The following is an 18,241-nucleotide window of genomic DNA, read 5'->3' as shown; positions in this document are numbered from 1 at the left end:
TTTCTTTTTTTTTTTTTCAGGTGCTAAAAATATTATCAGGAAATTCTTTTCAGGAATGCCGTGTTTTAGGTTACGCTCCATGCTCAAGGGCTTCTTTGTCTTTGCCGGAGGAAAAAAAAAAAAAAAAAGAGAAGCAAAACAAACACACCCACCCTACATTTATTATCGGGAAATGGTTTGGCTGGGAGAGGCTGAGCTCCCGGGAAAAGAGAGGGCTACTCCCAGGGAAGCCCCACTAAAAGCACCAGTGGTTCTGAATAATTATCAACTCATGATGGGTTGATAATTGTGCCACAACTCAAAGCTGGACCCCAAAATCATCCTGACTCCTGGAATGCCAGTGCATCCACCAGTGGTCCAGGCAACCCTATCTGAGCCCTACTGCTGATCCCAGAGAGCTGACCCTATCACTTTAAAAATCTCTTGGAAGAAAATGTTAAAAGAAAAGGAGAAAAAAAAAAAAGAGAGAGAGAGAGAGGGAGAAATCCAAAATAAATAAGCAGCCACATCCGGATTTCTCCCCTAGGACGCTAATAAAGGTTTTATGGGTTTGATATGAATTACCCTCCCTGGCCATTCATGGCTGATTTTCTGGAAGGCATTAGGCTGCACAGCCCAGTCCCAGTCGGATGTAAGGGGGCACTGCCATCCTCCCTGGTTGAAGTGGGATGCCATGGGGGCACTGCCGTCCTCCCCCATGCCAGTCTGTGGCTCTGCCATGCTCTTCTCTTTATGGTGGTGACTGCAGGGCCGTCTTCTGGCTGTCACCATCTACCACCTTACCCCCACCAGAGTGAGCCCTGTGCTCCCAAATCCCATCTCCTGCCAGGTCTGCCACAAGCTCAGCTCCCAACGAACACAGGGATGTTGTGGCAGGACCTGCCCCTCCTCCAGGACCAACCCCACAGGGCCATCCTGGGCTTCTCCTGGTGGGTTTTCCCTTGAGGGAGGGGAAGGGATTTTCTTCCAGGCAGGCTTTGCATCCCCACATTCCCCCCGTGTTGTCCAGCCCAGCTCCCCGGGATGTTAAATTGGAAGCAGTAAATGGAGCAGGGAGAACAGCTGTGGGCCCCAGCTGCAGACATTTCCTCTGGGCCTGGAGCTGGAGCCAGTGCAAAGCTGGGCTCTGTGCTGAGAGTGCTGGGGGGAGCGTGGGGGAAAGCAGCAGCAGCAGCAGCAGCCCTTTATTCTGCACAGCATCTGGCCAAGCCCTGTGCTGCACCACCCACTCCATCTCCAGCACAGATGCCCCTTTCTGGCACCTCCTTTATGGTGTCCAGCTCTCTGATGGCCACCAAAAGAGGGCCAGGATCTGCCCCACCCATCCCAGTGGGGCTTTGGTGAGGCTGTGTGCAGGTTCCAGGGGTATCCTGGACTCTCCTGGAGATGCTCTCCGGTGAAGAACCGCCTCCAGGAGGGAGAGATGGAGTCAGAGATCCTTCTGCTGACCCCAAGCCTGTCTCTCCCTGGCATCCCCATTTCAGGGCTGCCCCAAATCCACAAGGAGTCACCCCCTGGTTCCTCCCAGCCCCACTACCTCCCACAAAAGGCAGCCTTGGAAAAACAGCACAGGGAAAGAGCACAAACCCTGCCCAGCCCCAGCCCGTGCTGGGGACAGGACATGTGGAAGGGGCCTGGGGAGCTGTTAATGATCCAGAGCGCGTTCAGCACGGATCACTCAGGCAGAGGGGACTGCAGGTCAGCACATGGTTTGGATTTGGCTCTCCCCTCCCTCCCAGCTAATTGGGCCAAGCCCAGAGAGCGTTCCCTGCGGATGCCAAACACGTGTGTGGCACAAGCATCACCTCCTGTGGGGGGGAACTACTCCTGGGAGCTCCTTCCCCGGGGTGGGAGAGGCACCAGGAGGAGCAGGGAGGTGTGTGGGTGTTGGAGGGGGGCTGGGCTTCGGTGAGAGGGTTTGAACTCGTTGTCTGGCCCAGGCTCAAAGAATGCAGCAGCGCAGATCACATGCACGGCTGTGGGTGGTGGGAAGGGGCTGGGGGGCAGCCAGGAGGATGGAGGTTACTGCAACACCCAGCTCCCACTCCCCCAAACCCCCAGCAACGCCTGCTCCACCCCACAGGGCCAGGAACAGGAGGCACCTCTTCCCCTGTCCCCTCCTGCCACCCTGGGACCCCTCTGAGCCCCGCGCAGCTGGTGGCCATGTGTCATCTGAGCTCTGGTGGCAGGGATGCTGCTGCTGGTGTGTCCCCTCCCTGCTCCTAGGGCAGTCCCAGATGAGCAGAAGGACATGGGGGGTCCCAGGTTCTGCTCCCCAGGGCTGTTCCCTGGGGGGACACGGTGCCCATGGGACACAGCAAAGGAGTGGTGGCTCTGCCAGCCACTGGTGACACCAGCACAGATGGGGACGTGCAGCCCCTGAGATCGAAACAAATCCTCTCCCCTGGGGCAAGCCCTAGCCCGAGGCTCTTTCCCCACCACTGCAAACCCCAGGGTTTGGAATGCTGAGGGTGCTGCTGGCTCTGGAGGGGTGGGGATGCAAACCCCAGGGTTCGGAATGCAGAGGGTGCTGCTGGCTCTGGAGGGGTGGGGATGCTGTCAGGGAGCACCAGGGTCACCCTGGCAGCTCAGCTGCCCCCCTGCCACTCCCCACAGAGCCCCTGGCCTCAGGGAGGGACAGGGACACAGCACTTCACCCAAGGATAGCCCTGTCCTGAGGCAGTCCCAGTGCAGGGAATGGTGCCAAAACCAGGACACGAGGCTGAAACCAGAGCCTGGTGAAGCCCTGTCCTGGCGGAGGGTCCTGCAGCTGGGTTAATGAAGTGAAAGCCAACCCAGCAGCAGTTCTAATGAAGATTCCAAGCTTGTTGTGAAGCCACATTGGCAAGGGTGGCACCACACAGGGCTGGGGCTGGCCACGGGCACCTCCAGCACAGCATTGGGAAGCAATGTCAGCTTTCCCAAGCCAGCTGAAAGCTCCTCGGATGTTCTGCTGCTTTGATTATTTGACAGGCCATGTTTTTTAAATTATTCTTGTATAAATATTTACGCATTTTTACAAGAACCATGCTTGGAGCAGCGGGCCGCGGCAGATGCAGGGCCGGAGGGGAGGGGGCTGGCTGCACGCTGCCTTGCTCCATCCCTCCTGCAGGTCAGTGTGGGCTGAGCAGAGCAGCAGGGATGCAGGGCAGCACTCCTGCTGGGGCCCTGGGCACTGCTGGGTGCTGGCAGCACACACACACCCCACCATCCCCTGGGATCCTGCATTTCCCCATCCATCCCTCCCCAGGGAACAGACCCAGCCAAACAGGGAACGCAGGGCTGGCTGCTGCTGGGAGCCCCAAACTGCCCCAAAACACTGCCCACAGGCACAAAACTGCCCCAAAACACTTCCCACAGACACCCTGAGCCACAAAAACCCCACCAAGGCTGTTGGCAGGGTGGAGATCACTGCTCCATTGCCCACTCCCACCTCAGCACTGCACCCCAGCCCACCCCAATCTCAGAGCAGATCAAATAAATACAAAAAATCCCTTTTTTTTTTTTTTTTTTCCTGGGGGTTTATCTGCCCCCAAAGCCCTCAGTTTGCAGGGATAGTGCTTCCTGGTGGGAACCCCGAGTGCCAGCCCTGTGCTGCTCCCCAGGATCGTGGCTGTGGATTTTGGGAAGGATGAGGGTGAGCTCCCCTCCCTCCCCCATGCACAGATGGGATCCACAAGCCAGCCTCGAGTTTTCCACCGAGCTCAGCAGAAATTCCCCCAGAAGGTCAGTGACCAGAGAAAGGGATGATCCATCATTAAATAAATTGTTTTCATTTCCCAGGATAAAGGGGAGGGAAAGGGTAGGAGGGGAGGTGTTGTTGGATCAGGGCTGGAAAATAAAAGAGCACAAGGCAGGAAAACCACCCCCTGCACTCCCTGCAGAGAGCAGCCCCAGCTCCTTCCCTGGGCCCTCACCAGAGTTTTACAGCCAAAGCTCTTAATGTGATTATAATAATTATTTCTTTCCTAGCAATCCCCCCCTCCCCCTGCAGTTGTTGGGGGGTTTTTTTATATTTTAATAAACAGCCTATTTTGAAATGTCAGTGGGGCAAGCCAAGACTCCAGCTGAGCCCTGGCCTGGAGGAGGGAGCAGGGCCAGGGGGAGCGTGTGAATGTGTGTGTGAGTGTGTGTGTGTGTGAGTGTGAGTGAATGAGTGTGAGTGTGAATGTGAGTGTGTGTGTGAATGTGTGTGAGTGTGAATGTGAGTGTGTGTGTGTGAATGTATTTGTGTGAGTTTGTGTGTTTGTGTGTGTGTGAGAATGTGTGTGTGAGTGTGTGTGTGAATGCGTGTGAGTGTGTGTGAATGTGTGTGTGTGAATGTGTGAATGTGTGAATGTTTGTGAATGAGTGTAAATGTGTGTGAATGTGTGAGTGTGTGTGAGTGTGTGTGTGTGTGTGAGTTTGTGTGTGTGAGAGTGTGTGTGTGTGAATGTGTGAGTATGTGTGAGTGTGTGCGAGTGAATGAGTGTGAATGTGTGTGAGTGAATGTGTGTGAGTGTGAATGTATGTGAATGTGTGTGTGTGTGTGTGTGTGTGTGTGTGTGTGTGTGTGTGAGTGTGTGTGAATGTGCGTGCAAGCATGCAGCCAGCGTGTGCATGTGGGAGCGTGGGCACCACGGGGACAGCCCCTGCAGCCTGCAAGCACAGCCAGGCCCTGAAAACCCTGAAAACCCTGAAAACCCTGAAAACCTTGCAAACCCAGAGAACGTGCCCATGCCCCATGGAACAGCCTGGGGACCCTTCTCCCTCCCCCCCAGCCTGGGTGTCCCACCGAGCCCTCCCATCTCTCACCCCTCATCTCCCACCCCTCTGTGTGGTCCCCCCCAAGCCCCAGGGCCGAGCTTTGAAATCTGTTGAAAAGAGACCCTTTCTGCCAAAATAAACAGCCTGTCATGTTAAATTACTCTCTCTTCCTCTCTACCTTCCCTGCCTCTGTCCCCCCTCGCCATCCCAGCTGTTTTGCTGGGGGCTGTGCCCCTCTGGGGGCCTGTGGGGTGCAAAGTGCTGGGGCAGAGCATGACCCACCCCCTCATCCCAGCTCCCCAACACTGCTCAGCACCCCAAAATCCTTCTGCTGGGTGCTGATGGCATCTTGCAGCAGTCACACTGCACAGGGGGACACTGGGGGCTCCTTGCAGCTCCTGCCCGTCTCTGTTGTGCCAGGTGCTCCCACACCCCCAGGTTTTTTCCCCTCTCTCTTGCTTGTACTTGCCCTTTAGCTCGGGGTTGTTTTCTCCCTCCCTGTTTCTGACAGATCAGAAATTCTTGGAGCTGCAAAATGCCAAGATGGAAACAGGGATTAGCTCATTCAGGCCAGACTCTGTGCCAGTAGCAGGGCACTTGCCACCACCAGCCTCTGGTGACTTGCCCAGACACTCTGCACTCCAGCCATGCCTTCCACAGCCTCACCTTCCCACCAGGAATATTTTCCTGATGTTTTTGGGCCATCTTGGGCTGATTGTGGGGCTGAGTGTCCAGGTGCTGCCCCAAATGCCCAGCAGGTCACTCCCTGTGCTGCCTGTGCCAGGAAAATGCCCCTCCAGGGCCCCTTGCCTATGGGGGAGAGGAGGGAATGAGAAGGAGAGAGAAAGTGATAGAGGAAGGGGAAAGGGGAATGGGAAAGGAGAAAAACAGGGTGAAAACCAGGAAGGAGAGGAAGAGGAAAAAAAGAGGAAGGGAAAGGCAGAAGGGGGAAGGTGGGAGGGGAAAAGGGGAAAAGGGAAAAAGGGGAAAGGAGGAAAAGGGAGAAAGGGAAAAAGGCGGGCAAAGGGGGGAAAGGGGGGGAAAGGGGGGGAAAGGGGGAAAGGGGAAAAGGGAAAAGGGAAAAGGGGGAAAGGGGGGAAGGGGAAAAAGGGGAAAGGGGAAAAGGGGGAAAAGGGGAAAAGGAGGAAAAGGGGGGGAAAGGGGGAGAAAGGGGGGAAAAGGGGGGAAAAGGGGAGAAAAGGGAAAAAGAGGAAAGGGGAAAAGGGGAGAAAAGGGGGGAAAAGGGGGGAAAAGGGGGAAAAGGGAAAAGGGGAAAAAGGGGAAAGGGGAAAAGGGGGAAAAGGGGAAAAGGGGAAAAGGAGGAAAAGGAGGAAAAGGGGAAAAGGGGGGGGAAAGGGGGGGAAAGGGGGGAAAGGGGGGAAAAGAGGGGAAAAGAGGGGAAAAGGGGGGAAAAGGGAAAAGGAGGAAAGGGGGAAAGGGGGAGAAGGGGGGAAAAGGGGGGAAAGGGGGAAAAGGGGGGGAAAGGGGGGAAAAGGGGGGAAAGGGGAAAAGGGAAAAGGGGGAAAGGGGAAAAGGGGGGGAAAGGGGAAAAGGGGGGGAAAGGGGAAAATGGGGGAAGGGGAAAATGGGGAAAGAGGAAAAGGGGGAAAAGGGGAAAAGGGGGGAAAGGGGGAGAAGGGGGGGAAAGGGGGGGAAAGGGGAAAAAGGGAAAAGGGGAAAAGGGGGAAAGGGGGAAAGGGGGGAAGGGGAAAAGGGAAAAGGGGGAAAGGGGGGAAAGGGGGAAAAAGGGGAACAAAGGGAAAAGGGGCGGTTCCAGCCTGCAGGAAGGCAGCATTTGCAGCACCAGCCTCTTGATTGTGGCACCCAGAGGTCTGAAAAGTGCAGAGATGAGCTGAGGGGATCACATCACTCTGGCTCTTGCCGGTGCCAGAGCTCTGGCTGAAGGATGCCAGGGTCACCCTGTGACAAGAGGGCAGGGTTACTCCCCCAGCACCAAGACATCTGGGGGCACAGCCATGTTTCCCTGCCCTGCCCAGCCTTACCTTCCCACAGAACCACTCCTGGCTCTCAGCTCAGCTTCTGCATGGTGCCCACAGCTGCCTCCAGCATTCCTGCCAGGCACTGACAGAAGGAATGTTCTGGCTGCTGCTGAGGCAGGGGCTCCATCCGTGACAGAATGATGCTCCATGGACACACAGCAACCCTGCCAGCAGTGAGCCATACCCCACCACCCTCAGAAAAGTGGTGGCCTGCATCTCTCTGCCCTCTTTTTGCCACACCAGGGCATGAGCAGTAATTTCTCTTGTCTGGCTTGGGTTCAGCACTCTTCAGGACGAGCCCAAGCCACTCTGATGGGGCTCTGCTGCTGCTTTTGGTCCCTCTCTGGGACAGCAGCCAGCTTGTGTTCCCCACATGATGGAGGAGGGCAAGACCTGCTCCTCAGCCCTGGGTGAGACAAATATTGATGTGGGGCACTGAGCATCTCCTGCTCAGATGGCTGAAACCCGGAGCGCAGGGCTCAGGTAAGGAAATGCAGAGCCCATCACCCACTGTGGAGGTTTAAAATCTGGCTGAGACCCCCCAGCTCACAGCACCCACAGCCTCCTGGTAGCGGGAAACCCAGTGTAGGCCTAATGACCCGGACTGCAGGTGCTCAAGGATGCTCTGCAGGTGGAAGCTCTGACCCTTGGAAGGCAGAAGGGTCCATGAACATGAGGGACAGGGAACTGAAGGAGGCACAAAGACAAACTGGAAATAACCCCCGGGGAGATCCAGAATCCTCATCTGGGCTGTTTAAAAGGTCAAAGGTGCCCACAGGAGATGGGAGGAGCAGCCATGAGCCCCATGGCACACTCCCTCCCTTCCTCACAAAGAGTCCCCATGCTTGTGTCAGGCCCTCTGCTGCCACAGTGTCACAGACAGCTTTTATGTAAAATCCTTTCCTTAGGATTTTTCCTCCTGAGAAGCTGAAAAGCCTCAGGAACAAAATGTAAACAATGATTATCTGCTGCTGTGGAATGCAACAGGTGCATCTGTGATTGGTCTCATGTGGTTGTTTGTAATTAATGGCCAATCACAGTCAGCTGGCTCGGACTCTGTCCGAACCACAAGCCTTTGTTATTCATTTCTTTCTATTCTTAGCTTAGCCAACCTTCTGAGGAAACTTTTTCTTCTATTCTTTTAGTATAGTTTTAATGTTATATATATTATAAAATAATAAATCAAGCCTTCAGAAACATGGAGTCAGATCCTCATCTCTTCCCTCATCCTGGGACCCCTGCGAACACCGTCACACCACGGAGCCTTCCCCGGTTCCCCATTCCCTTCGATGCTCTGGCCAAGGCAGAATGGGTTCACAGGAGAGCCTGGGAGCTGCACACACAGCCTCGATACGAGAGCCCAGCCTGCAGCCACAACCACCGAGTGCGGCTGCAGCCTGGGGAGCTCGGGAACGAACCTCTGGAGGGTGACAGCACTCACAAAGATAACCTGCCCATAAACCCTCATTCTGGGATTTGTGGGAGATGGGGAGAAGCGAGGGCAGGAATGAGGGTACGGGCGCAGGCAGCTCGGGATGCGCGAACCGAGGGGCCGGTCCCGGCAGCGCCTGCGCCCCCTGCCCGCGGCGGGGCTGAGGAGCGTCCCTGGGACCGTTCACAGGGGTCTGAGGATGAGGGAAGAGACGAGGATCTGACTCCGTGTTTCAGAAGGCTTGATTTATTATTTTATGATATATATTATGTTAAAACTATACTAAAAGAATAGAAGAAAAGGTTTCATCAGAAGGCCAGCTAAGAATAGAAAAAGAAGGGATGATAACAAAGGGTTGTGGCTCGGACTCTCTGTCTGAGCCAGCTGGGCTGTGATTGGCCATTAATTAGAAACAACCAACATGGGCCGATCACAGATGCACCTGTTGCATTCCACAGCAGCAGATAACCATTGTTTACATTTTGTTCCTGAGGTCTCTCAGCTTCTCAGGAGAAAGAAATCCTAAGGAAAGGATTTTTCATAAAAGATGTCTGTGACAGGCCCCGCCACTCCCAACTCTCCCCACGGTGGCTTTGGGGTCCCAACCCCGCTCTGTGCCCCCTCCCAGCTCGGTCCTCCCGCAGCCCAGCGGGCTCGCTGCTGGAGAGGGGTGCACCTGGGGGAGCCTGATGGAGCTGAGCCCGGTGTTGACAGGGTCACACTGGGCCTGCAGGGCTGCTCTGGGCCCCGGCAAGGCAGGCTCAGGGTCCTGCAGCCCCTCACTGCCCGGCTCCCGTGGGTGCCACGCAGGGCGGGAAGGGCTGAGCTGTGCCAGGACAGGACAGGGGGACAGTGGCTCCTTCAGCTGGCACTACCTGGGAGAGGGTGCTGCCGGCACCCAGGCGGTGCCAAGGGCGGTGTGGGAGAGCACAGCGTTCCCCTGGCATGACCCAGCAGCTGAGCACTCGCTGTCACCCTCCGGAGTGGCGAGAGAGGGGACACGGTGTGACTCAAGCCGCCGCCCTGGGTTTGCCCTGTACCTGTCCCTGGGTGTCACCCAGCACTCGGTGCTTGTCACCGCCCGGCCCTGCTTCCCTCCGCCCGCCCCAGCCCTGCCCTCCCCACCCACACAAACCCTTCCTGCTGCAGGAGCAGCGTAGATCAGCAGCAGGGCTGCCATGGAAGCCAGCCCTTCCCTCTGGCACAGCTACCTCGGCGTGATCCTGTCCCGCGAGAGGCAGCGCATGGAGCACTTCCAGCGGGCCGAGGACATCCTGCTCACCCTGCTGGAGAGTGTCCATGCCAGGGATCCCCGCTTCCTCGTGGACTACGCCAGGAACCTGGAGGCCTTCGAGTTCTCTCTCTGTGCCTCTGAGGACGCCGTGACTCTGGAGGTGCCGCTGCGCATTGACGGTGACACCCTGCGAGTGCTGGCGCGCCGGAGCAGCCCGGAGCATCCTGCAGAGCTCAGCGCCTGCTGCCTGGAACTCCGCTCTCCTGGGGCTGGTTTGGAGGACTGGACTGGTGCTGTGGATGGGATGGAGCACTGCCTGCTCCCAGGCAAAATCCTGCAGCACCTGAAAGAGCTCCTTGTTTCAGCCATCGTGCGCTGCCAACGCCTCTTCCTGCTGCAGCCAGGTGCGTACGCTGGCACGGTGCTTCCCAGGCAGGGGCTGCCTCCAGGGCCTGCCCAGCTCCCCAGCTTGGCAGTGATCCCTCTGAAACGTGCTAGGACCGATGTTCCTGGGCATGTGGCCCACCCAAAAGCTGCAGGGGCAGGTTAGCGAGCACCTTGCTGTGGGCTGGGATGGGCTCTGCCCCCAGCTGAGGAAGGGGAGATGCAAACTGTTCCCTGCCATCCCAGGGCATCAGAGTCATCCTCAGGCATCCTCACCTGGGGCTGATGGCACCTTTCTTGGAGGGTGCAGGGTCTACCCAGCCCTGCTGTTAGTCTCCAGGTAGGGTTTGCTCAAGGACTTGGTGGGCTTGGCTTACCCTCACCACATTCTCCCCTCAGCCTCTTGGCCTCCAAGTGCCCTCTGCTCCCTGTTTGGAGAGTTGGAAGTGCATGAGAGCTAGACCAGGACCCTGGGGAATAGGTCTGACCCTGTGAACACACAGGTCCCAGCTGGCAGCAGTGTCCTTGGAAAGGAAATGGTGGGAGGGGACCCTGGGAATTGCCCATAGCTGCTCCATAAGCTGTGTACTTTGCTTTCTTCATGCATTTCCATCTCCCAATGTGCTTCTTGAAGGAAAGCTCAGCCAGAGTGAAAGGGTGATGTGGGAGGACCAGTGGGTCTGAAAGTCTCTTAACCCAGTCCCAGCAGCTCCAGTATCCCCTCCTTCCTCCGAGGCCAAGCCAGTGACCTTCACCTTCCTCCACCCCCACAAAGCAATGAACCTCTCCCGATCCATTTTTCTGGGACTGCTTTGCTTTTCTTGGCACTGCTCAGCCCCCCAGAAGCACAGCTCGGTTTGACTGCTGGAGACTTCCTGCTGTGCCTGACCCTGACCCCTGCCGTGCCTCTTCCTGTAGAACCACCCCAGCACGGCTGGGAGAGGGATTTTACCGGGAACTGCACCCAGATGCAGCCCTGGGAAGGGCTGACTCCAGTGGGGTGGGACACGGCCACGGGTGCTGGTTCTGCCTGCGGGACCGGCTGTGCCAAACCCTCTGCATCCAGGTGACATCAGCGCTGAAAACCTGCGGGAGGATGCCCTGGAGCTCTCGCTGCTGATCCGCGGCAGCTGGAAGCCCGTTCGCTTTGACATCGTGCCGGTGGTGCGGAGGCAGCAGGAGCCGCTGCAGCTCCGGGGGCGGCGGAGCGACCGGGGCTTCCCCGCGGGCAGCCTCAGCAGGGCCACGGAGGAGGCTCACTTTGTCCCTGCCTCCCCGCTCGGCTGGAGGTGAGAGGCTCGGCTGCGTGAGCAGAGGGGTGACCCTGCTCCAGGGATGGCCCCTGGCTGGCAGCACTGCTGGCTGGAGACAAAAAGAGGGTGGGAAAGGGTGGGGATGTGTCAGCAGGGGTTGAAGTCACCCCCTCGTGATGCCCAAACCCTCTTCTCTGTGTTGGAGAAAAACACCTCAGCCAGGTTTCAGACAGCTCAGGGGAAGAGGGGGAATGCAAATGAAGGAGGCCCAGAAATGATCCACTGCAGTTGCACCATGTCTGCAGAGGGGGCAGCTCTCAGATCCCTGCTTGGGGTGCAGACAGCAGCAGGGTGATGAGCTCCCTCCCAAGGTGGGCTGCAGGACAAAACAGGGCTGGACTGACGTGTCTTGCCTGCCCCATAGAGGGGCTGAGCGGCCAGCTGGACCAGTGCATGTCCAGCAGATGGGATGGCCCCTGGCTGGCAGCACTGCTGGCTGGAGACAAAAAGAGGGTGGGAAAGGGTGGGGATGTGTCAGCAGGGGTTGAAGTCACGCCCTTGTGATGCCCAAACCTTCTTCTCTGTGTTGGAGAAAAAAACTTCAGCTAAATTTCAGACAGCTCAGGGAAAGAGGGGGAGTGCAACTGAAGGAAGCCCTGAAATGATCCACTGGAGCTGCACCCCAACTGTGCAGAGGGGCAGCTCTCAGATCCCTGCTTGGGGTGCAGACAGCAGCAGGGTGATGAGCTCCCTCCCAAGGTGGGCTGCAGGACAAAACAGGGCTGGACTGGTGTATCTTGCCTGCCCCATGGAGGGGCTGAGCAGCCAGCTGGACCAGTGCATGTCTATTTTGGGAACAAGGTGTTCCAGCGGGATGCCCAGCCTCTCATTGGGGACCAACCCAGGCTCCCCTCCCTAATACACACAAGGGAGAACAACTCCACTTCACCCCACTCTTGGTCCTCCTGGGAAGGCAGGAGCTGCTCAGCAATGGGAACACTGCTCTCTCCACACATCTCTCTCCACACCTCTGAGGTTCTGCTCTGCCAGAGGCAAGCACAGGAGGTGGATCCAGCAGGACCTTGCAGATCCAGGGTGTTTCATTGGCTGGGACTCCATGTGTGCCATGGAGGGATCCCTCTGCAGGCACACTCCCCCCATCCTGGCAGCATGCAGGTCTTCCTCTCCCCTGCCAGCAGACCCCACTCTCTTCCTCCAGGTCCTCCACTCACCTGCCCCTCCTGAAGCTGCTGTGGGCAGTGGATTCCCTGCCGGGGCCCCGTGTGGACAGCCTGCGCCTGCTGGACCAGCTGCGGGAGCAGGACTGGGGGGGCCAGGCTGGGACAGGCCCTCTCACCTTCCAGCACCTCCAGGTGGGTTGGCTCTGCTGCTTGGGACCGTGGCTCTCTGGGCAGGCAGAGCCAAGGCTGCTCCCCTGCACAGGCAGCCACACACTGGGGGCTGCAGGGTTTGGGGTGCAGCAGCCCGTGGCTGTGTCTGGGGAGGGTTGTGGTGCTGCCAGCCGTCGTTAGAGGGGTTTGATCCTTCTTCCTTGGACTCCAGCAACCCCCAGCTGGAGACACTTGGTGCATTCAGAGCTGGGGCTCTGCAGGGCATCATCCCCTGTGCCAGGCTGCCAGTGCCTGCAGGATGGCATCCCTGTGCCACACTGCCAGTGCCTGCAGGATGGCATCCCTGTGCCACACTGCCAGGCTGCCAGTGCCTGCAGGATGGCATCCCTGTGCCACATTGCCAGTGCCTGCAGGATGGCATCCCTGTGCCACACTGCCAGGCTGCCAGTGCCTGCAGGATGGCATCCCTGTGCCACACTGCCTGTGCCTGCAGGATGGCATCCCTGTGCCACAATGCCAGGCTCCCCATGCCCTGTGCTGGGATGCGCCTGCACAGGGCTGAGGGTGGTGTTTCTGCTGAGAAAGCACCTCCTCTCCCCACCCAAGCTGCTTTCAACACTCTGGAGCCAGCTGGCCATGCTGGGGACAGCCCCTGGTGGCACAATCCAGGTGTGCCCTGCCTTTTGAGAGCTCTCCAAGCCGAGGGTCAAGGAGAATGTAAAGATGTTTAAGATGTTTTCTGCTTACAGAGTGGCTCCACCTCCAAGGAACCCAAATCCTGTGTACTTTGCTTTGTGCTGCATTCTTTGATGTTTTCGGGGTGGTGGTTGTGGGAGATCTTTTAAGAAAAAGGGCAGATATATTTATATGGCCTTCAGAAAAGTATCATCTGCTCCGGCCCCCTTGGGTTCAGCCCCACAAGTGGTTGCAGGGTTTGAAGGGACAGCTTTCCTGGCATCAGGCCTGACCCTGTGCTCCTCTCTCCCTCCTCACAGATGGTGTTGCTGTGGAGCACAGAGCTCTTCCCCTCCCCAGAGGACTGGCAGGACCTGGAGGGCTCTGTCTACAGGCTCCTGGTGATCCTCCTCCGCTGCCTGGCCACCCAGCACCTGCCCCACTTCCTGAACCCAGAGGAAAACCTCTTCCAAGGAGCTGCCCCAGACCTTGCCTCCCTCTACCATAAGGTGGAGAGCTTTGCCTGGGACCCCCAGCGCTTCCTCCGCTTCCATTTTGGCCTCCACGGGTTCAGTGGCAGCTGCCAGGCAGACAGGGAGACCAGAGCCCTCCTGCAGCTCCCCACCAGGGATGGCTCCTGCTGGGACACTGCCTACTTTGACATCCTGCTCAGCCAGGTAACCCCAGCCCTTCACCAGGAGCCACCTGGGCCAGGAAGCTTGGGATGAGCTACAGTCTGAGCCTTCTGGGGGGCTGTGGGAGGCTGGCAGTGCTGGCCACGGGGCTCAGGCAGAGTGGGGAGCCCTGTCCTCTCACTCCCCACCCACTTTAGTTCCAGGTGTTCCGGATCCAGGACAGCGCACGCCGCTCTGCAGCATCCCAGCTCCTCGCCAGGATCCGCCAGGAAATCCCTCAGCACAGCTGAGTGGGGCCTGCTGCTGCCCCATTGGGGGGGTCCCAGAACTCTGGGGGGGTGCAAGGAGGGCTGCAGGGCCAGGGAACAGCGTGCTGCTGTGTCATTTTATTGAGGAAAGTGCTACAGGGGAGAGAGCACACCTGCTGCAGCTGGGAGGGGGAATCCACAGCCCCCGGTGGAGCTGGGGAGGGGGCACACATAGGGACCATACATAGCCCCTGGTGGAGCTGGGCACTGGGGCATACACAGGGACCATACACAGCCCCTGGTGGAGCTGGGGAGGGGGCACAGAGCCCCTGGTGGTGCTGGGCACTGGGTGCTCCATGGCACAGAACCTGGAGGGGATGGCTGCCATTCTGCACTGCAGGCTGAGGTGTTGGTGATGGGAGGGGAAGGGCCCTGTGGTCAAACCCTGCATCCAGCCCCCTGCCAGCTTGCTGAGGGTCCCCATGCCCTGGGGACAGGACAAGGGAAAGAACTGCGGGGCCAGGCCATTGTGGGGTGATGGCAGGAGTGGTTTTGAGCCGTGCTGAGCACAGCCCTCTCCTCCATGCCCCCTGCTACCCCAGCTCCTTTCCAAGTGCCTTGACTTGCTGGACGTGGCTCCTGCAGCATCCCAGGGAGGCAGTGAGTCCCTCTGGTGCCAGGCATGCCAGGCAGTGCCCGGGGGCTCACAGCCGGCTGCGGGGGCAGCGCTGCAGGGCGTCCCGCAGGGCTCCCAGCACTCGCTCCACGTTGTCCCGGGTTGAGTTGCAGCCCATGAGGCCGATGCGCAGCACCTGGAGGAGGAGGATGAGTGGCTGTGCCTCGGCAGGAAGGAGTGAGGGACACACAACCAGGTGTGAAGGGCTGTGCGCAGCCCCCTCGCTGGTATTCAACACCCCGTTCCCTATAAAGAGGTGTCACCCCGCTAATTACTAATTACGTGCGTGGTTATTCAATTAGCGGTGATTGTGTGCGGTTAGGATGCAATGCGTTGCTTCGGGCAATGGAGGGGCATTGCCAGGGAGGGGCAGGGAAGGCGGGGAGCTGTGCCCAGCAGCCGTGGGCACCACCAGCAGCAGGGCAGGGCTGTGCCCACCTTGCCCGCCGTGGGGCCCAGGCCCCCGGCGATCTCCACGCCGTGCTGGTCCATCAGGAAAGCCGTGATGTCCTTCCAGCTGTAGCCCTCGGGCACCCTGACGGTGGTGATGGTGGGCAGCCTGGCTTGCTGAGGAACAGAGAAACTGCTTCCAGTCCCACGGCCCCTGCTGACCCCAGCACAGCGCCAGGAGAGAGCATCGCAGAGCAGGGAGATTTTTCTCTGGCATCAAAAGCTGCCCAGGCACATCTCCAGCTGCTCGGGGCTGTGTCCTCACGCTGCCCCCACTCCCTGGTGATGGGGATGGTGGGCTTGTCCTGCACCCACCTCCTCCTCCACAAAGAGCTCCAGCCCCATGCCGAGCAGCCCCTGGCACAGCAGGCTGCAGTTGGCCCGGTGCCGCTCCCAGGAGCTCTCCAGACCCTGCGGGCAGAGAGGACAGAGGAGATCTCTGCTGCTGACAGGCACCTCCTGGCACCCACGGGCGCCGCTGGGGCTGCCCTGCCCGCCCGGTGCCACTCACCCGTTCTGCCAGCAGGGCCAGGCCCTCCCGCAGGCTGAAGAAGCTGTTGATGGGCGCTGTGTGGTGGTACCTGCAAGGGGCACCCGGAGGGGTTCGGCTCTCCTGCAGCCCCGTGCTCAGGGGGAAACTGAGGCACAGCATCCTCCCTCCTCATCACCCAGTGCAGGGGCTGTGAGCAGCAGCCAGGCAGGGTGTGGGGAGGCAGAAGTGAGCCCTGAAGGGCCGGCACAGAGGCTGGTGGGGAGTGTTTGCAGCCGTGTGTGAGGGGAGAGAGCCCGCCCTCACCTCCGCGGCTCCCCGTCACAGCCCCAGTAGTTTGCCAAGCAGTTAATATCCAGGTAGTAGGATGGCGGCTTCGTCTTCCTCCTCAGCAGCTTCTCCCTGGTGAGACAGAGTGCTGGGGACAGGGGGGACCTTCACCCCACCAGCTCCAAGGCGGGAGGGAGTGCAGACAGCTCCCACCCTACAGTGAGCGCTGAGATTGGCTCCAGCTCCAGTCACTGCCCTGGGATGGGATGGGATGGGATGGGCTCCATCCCAATAGCACTGCAGAGCAGGACAGAAGCAGGAGAGAGCCTCCCCCAGCCCCATCACCTCCCAGCCAGGCTGTTCTTACCTGGCTCTCTCACTGAAGGAGATGGGGGCAGTGCCAGGGGGTGCATTCAGGACCTTCTGGGACCCCGAGTACAGGACATCAATCTCTGCCCAGGAGGGAAGACAGCTCCTGAGGAATCAGAGGCTCCCAGCAGGAAAAGGCTGAGCCCTCTGACCTAGCTGCAAGTGGTGAGTGGGGAGCACAAGGACGGCACACAGGGCAGGTCCTGATCGTGTTCAGGCTGCTTTGGGAGGGACCCTGGCACTGCTGATGGTCCCCAAGACGAACAGGCTGGACCAGTTTCTAGTGCTGCCAGCCAAAATGCAGCTGAGGGGCTGGCTCTCTCTCCCTGTCCATGAGCCCTTTGTCCCCTGGCTGCCCATGATGGCACTGTGGCTCTTACCCTGCTGGTCCATGAAGATGGGCGCTCCCCCAAGCGATGCCACTGCGTCCACCAGCAGCAGGCAGCCGTGCCTGTGGGGGGACAGAGCTCAGCCTGCTGCTCCTGCCTCATCTCTGCCTGCAGCCCTGGCATGCTGCTCCCCACAGGGGCTGTGTGTCTCACTGGCACCAACTTCCAGCACAACACAAAGCCCAGCACAGATAAATCCCCAGTGCCCACCATGCACTGACCGGTGGCAGAGCTCGCCCAGCCCCTCCAGTGGCTGCAGCACTCCAGTGGAGGACTCGCCGTGGGTGATGAAGAGCACCAAAGGTTTGTGCTGCACCAGGCCCTGCACGACACAGGGAGAAGGTGACCACGCTGGAGGTCAGCTGTGCCCTCTGCACAGCGGCCAGCACTCACCTGCTCAATGTCCTGTGGAGTGAAGTACTTGCCCGGGGGCTTCAGCAGCTCACAGACATTGGCTCCTGGCAGGAATTTGGGCAGAGGAGAGTGAGGTGTGGGCATGCTCCCACTGGGCGGTCACCTGCTCCATGGGGGAGCTGGTCACACGTGAACCAGGAGCAGAGGCACCTGCCAGAGTCTGGCCTCCTGCAGGTTTGCCCAGTGCTATAATGCACCACAAATGGAGTGGCATCATTCTTGGAAAAACCTCTAGCAGAGTGCTCTCTGGTTGTATAGCTGTGTCACTGAGCGCTGCCAGGGCTGGGACAGCAAAGCAGGGCACCCTGCCCTCAAGCCCAGTCCCCCCAGCCCTGCCCCAGCATACCCAGCCTCCTGGCGATCTCGGCAGCACGCTGTCCCCAGATGCCATTGATGGCCACCAGCACGGTGTCACCTCGCTCCAGCAGGTTGAGGAGGGTGGCCTCCATGGCACAGTGGCCGCTGCCGCTGAGGGCCAGGCTCAGCCTGTTGCGTGTCTGGAAGGCGTACTGGATGCCTGCCTTGATCTCATCCATCACCTGCAGCAGCAGCACGCTGGCCAGCGCTGCTCCCGCTCCTCCGGCCCCAGCAGGGCCGCTCCAGCCCCTCCTGGGGGTGAGGAGGAGGAGGAGGGGAGGAAGGCTGGGCTCACCTGCAGCACCTCGGGGTGCATGTGGCCCAGGAGCTGGGCTGCCCCCGCAGTCCGGATGCGGCGGGGCACGTTGCTGGGGCCCGGGCCGAGCAGCAGCCGCTCCGGCACGGCCAGGGGCCGCAGCAGCTCCCCCGGAGGGCACACGCGGAGCAGGCTGGTGGCCATGGCACGCCGCGCTGTGCCCAGCAGCTGAGCCCAGAGCACAGGAGTGGCGGAGGCTGCCTGAGCAGCTGCCAGCATTGCAGCACGGTGGATCCCGTGCCAGCAGTGTCCAGTGTCCCCATGGACCTTGACCCAGAAATCGGTGCCCCCCCACTACCAGTCTGGACTCTACCCCTGGCTGCCTCCCCTGACTGGTTAATGTGTCACCAGTGCTGTCCCTGCTGTCGTGGGCCCCTCACTTCGGGGGATGCCCCCTTGCTGGTGCTCAGGGCAGCACTCTGCAGGTACCCCAGCCTCTGGGACTCCCAGGCACCGAGGCTGTCCCTGTCCCCACAGCCCACACAGCACCAGGGCTGATGTTTCCCAACAGCATCCCAGCAGGAGGGATCCCTGCTCTGGGCACCTGGAGC

General features: G+C 59.4%; 2 protein-coding genes across 2 annotated transcripts; one reads left to right on the top strand and one right to left on the bottom strand.

Moving 5' to 3' along the window:
- Window positions 1-9,353: 9,353 nt before the first annotated feature.
- MAB21L4 (mab-21 like 4) lies at window positions 9,354-14,001 on the top strand. The gene is made up of 5 exons (XM_054283056.1): window positions 9,354-9,816; window positions 10,863-11,085; window positions 12,269-12,422; window positions 13,397-13,753; window positions 13,909-14,001. The coding sequence occupies exons 1-5, from the start codon at window positions 9,357-9,359 to the stop codon at window positions 13,999-14,001; spliced, it is 1,287 nt and encodes a 428-aa protein (XP_054139031.1). The 5' UTR covers window positions 9,354-9,356.
- Window positions 14,002-14,663: 662 nt separating this feature from the next.
- On the bottom strand, window positions 14,664-17,843 carry AGXT (alanine--glyoxylate aminotransferase). Its single transcript, XM_054282983.1, has 11 exons — window positions 17,670-17,843; window positions 17,364-17,556; window positions 16,997-17,061; window positions 16,825-16,925; window positions 16,595-16,665; window positions 16,213-16,297; window positions 15,882-15,977; window positions 15,597-15,666; window positions 15,397-15,496; window positions 15,074-15,198; window positions 14,664-14,771 (listed from the first exon to the last, which is right to left on the bottom strand). The coding sequence occupies exons 1-11, from the start codon at window positions 17,832-17,834 to the stop codon at window positions 14,664-14,666; spliced, it is 1,179 nt and encodes a 392-aa protein (XP_054138958.1). The 5' UTR covers window positions 17,835-17,843.
- Window positions 17,844-18,241: the final 398 nt, after the last annotated feature.

This window comes from Melozone crissalis, unplaced genomic scaffold (genome assembly GCF_028551555.1).
Source record: "Melozone crissalis strain CALT ecotype California unplaced genomic scaffold, PUWL_Pcris_2 ptg000034l_1, whole genome shotgun sequence".
NCBI lineage: Eukaryota > Metazoa > Chordata > Aves > Passeriformes > Passerellidae > Melozone > Melozone crissalis.
Note: the sequence above shows the minus strand (reverse complement) of the source record. Positions and strands in the feature narration are given on the sequence as shown.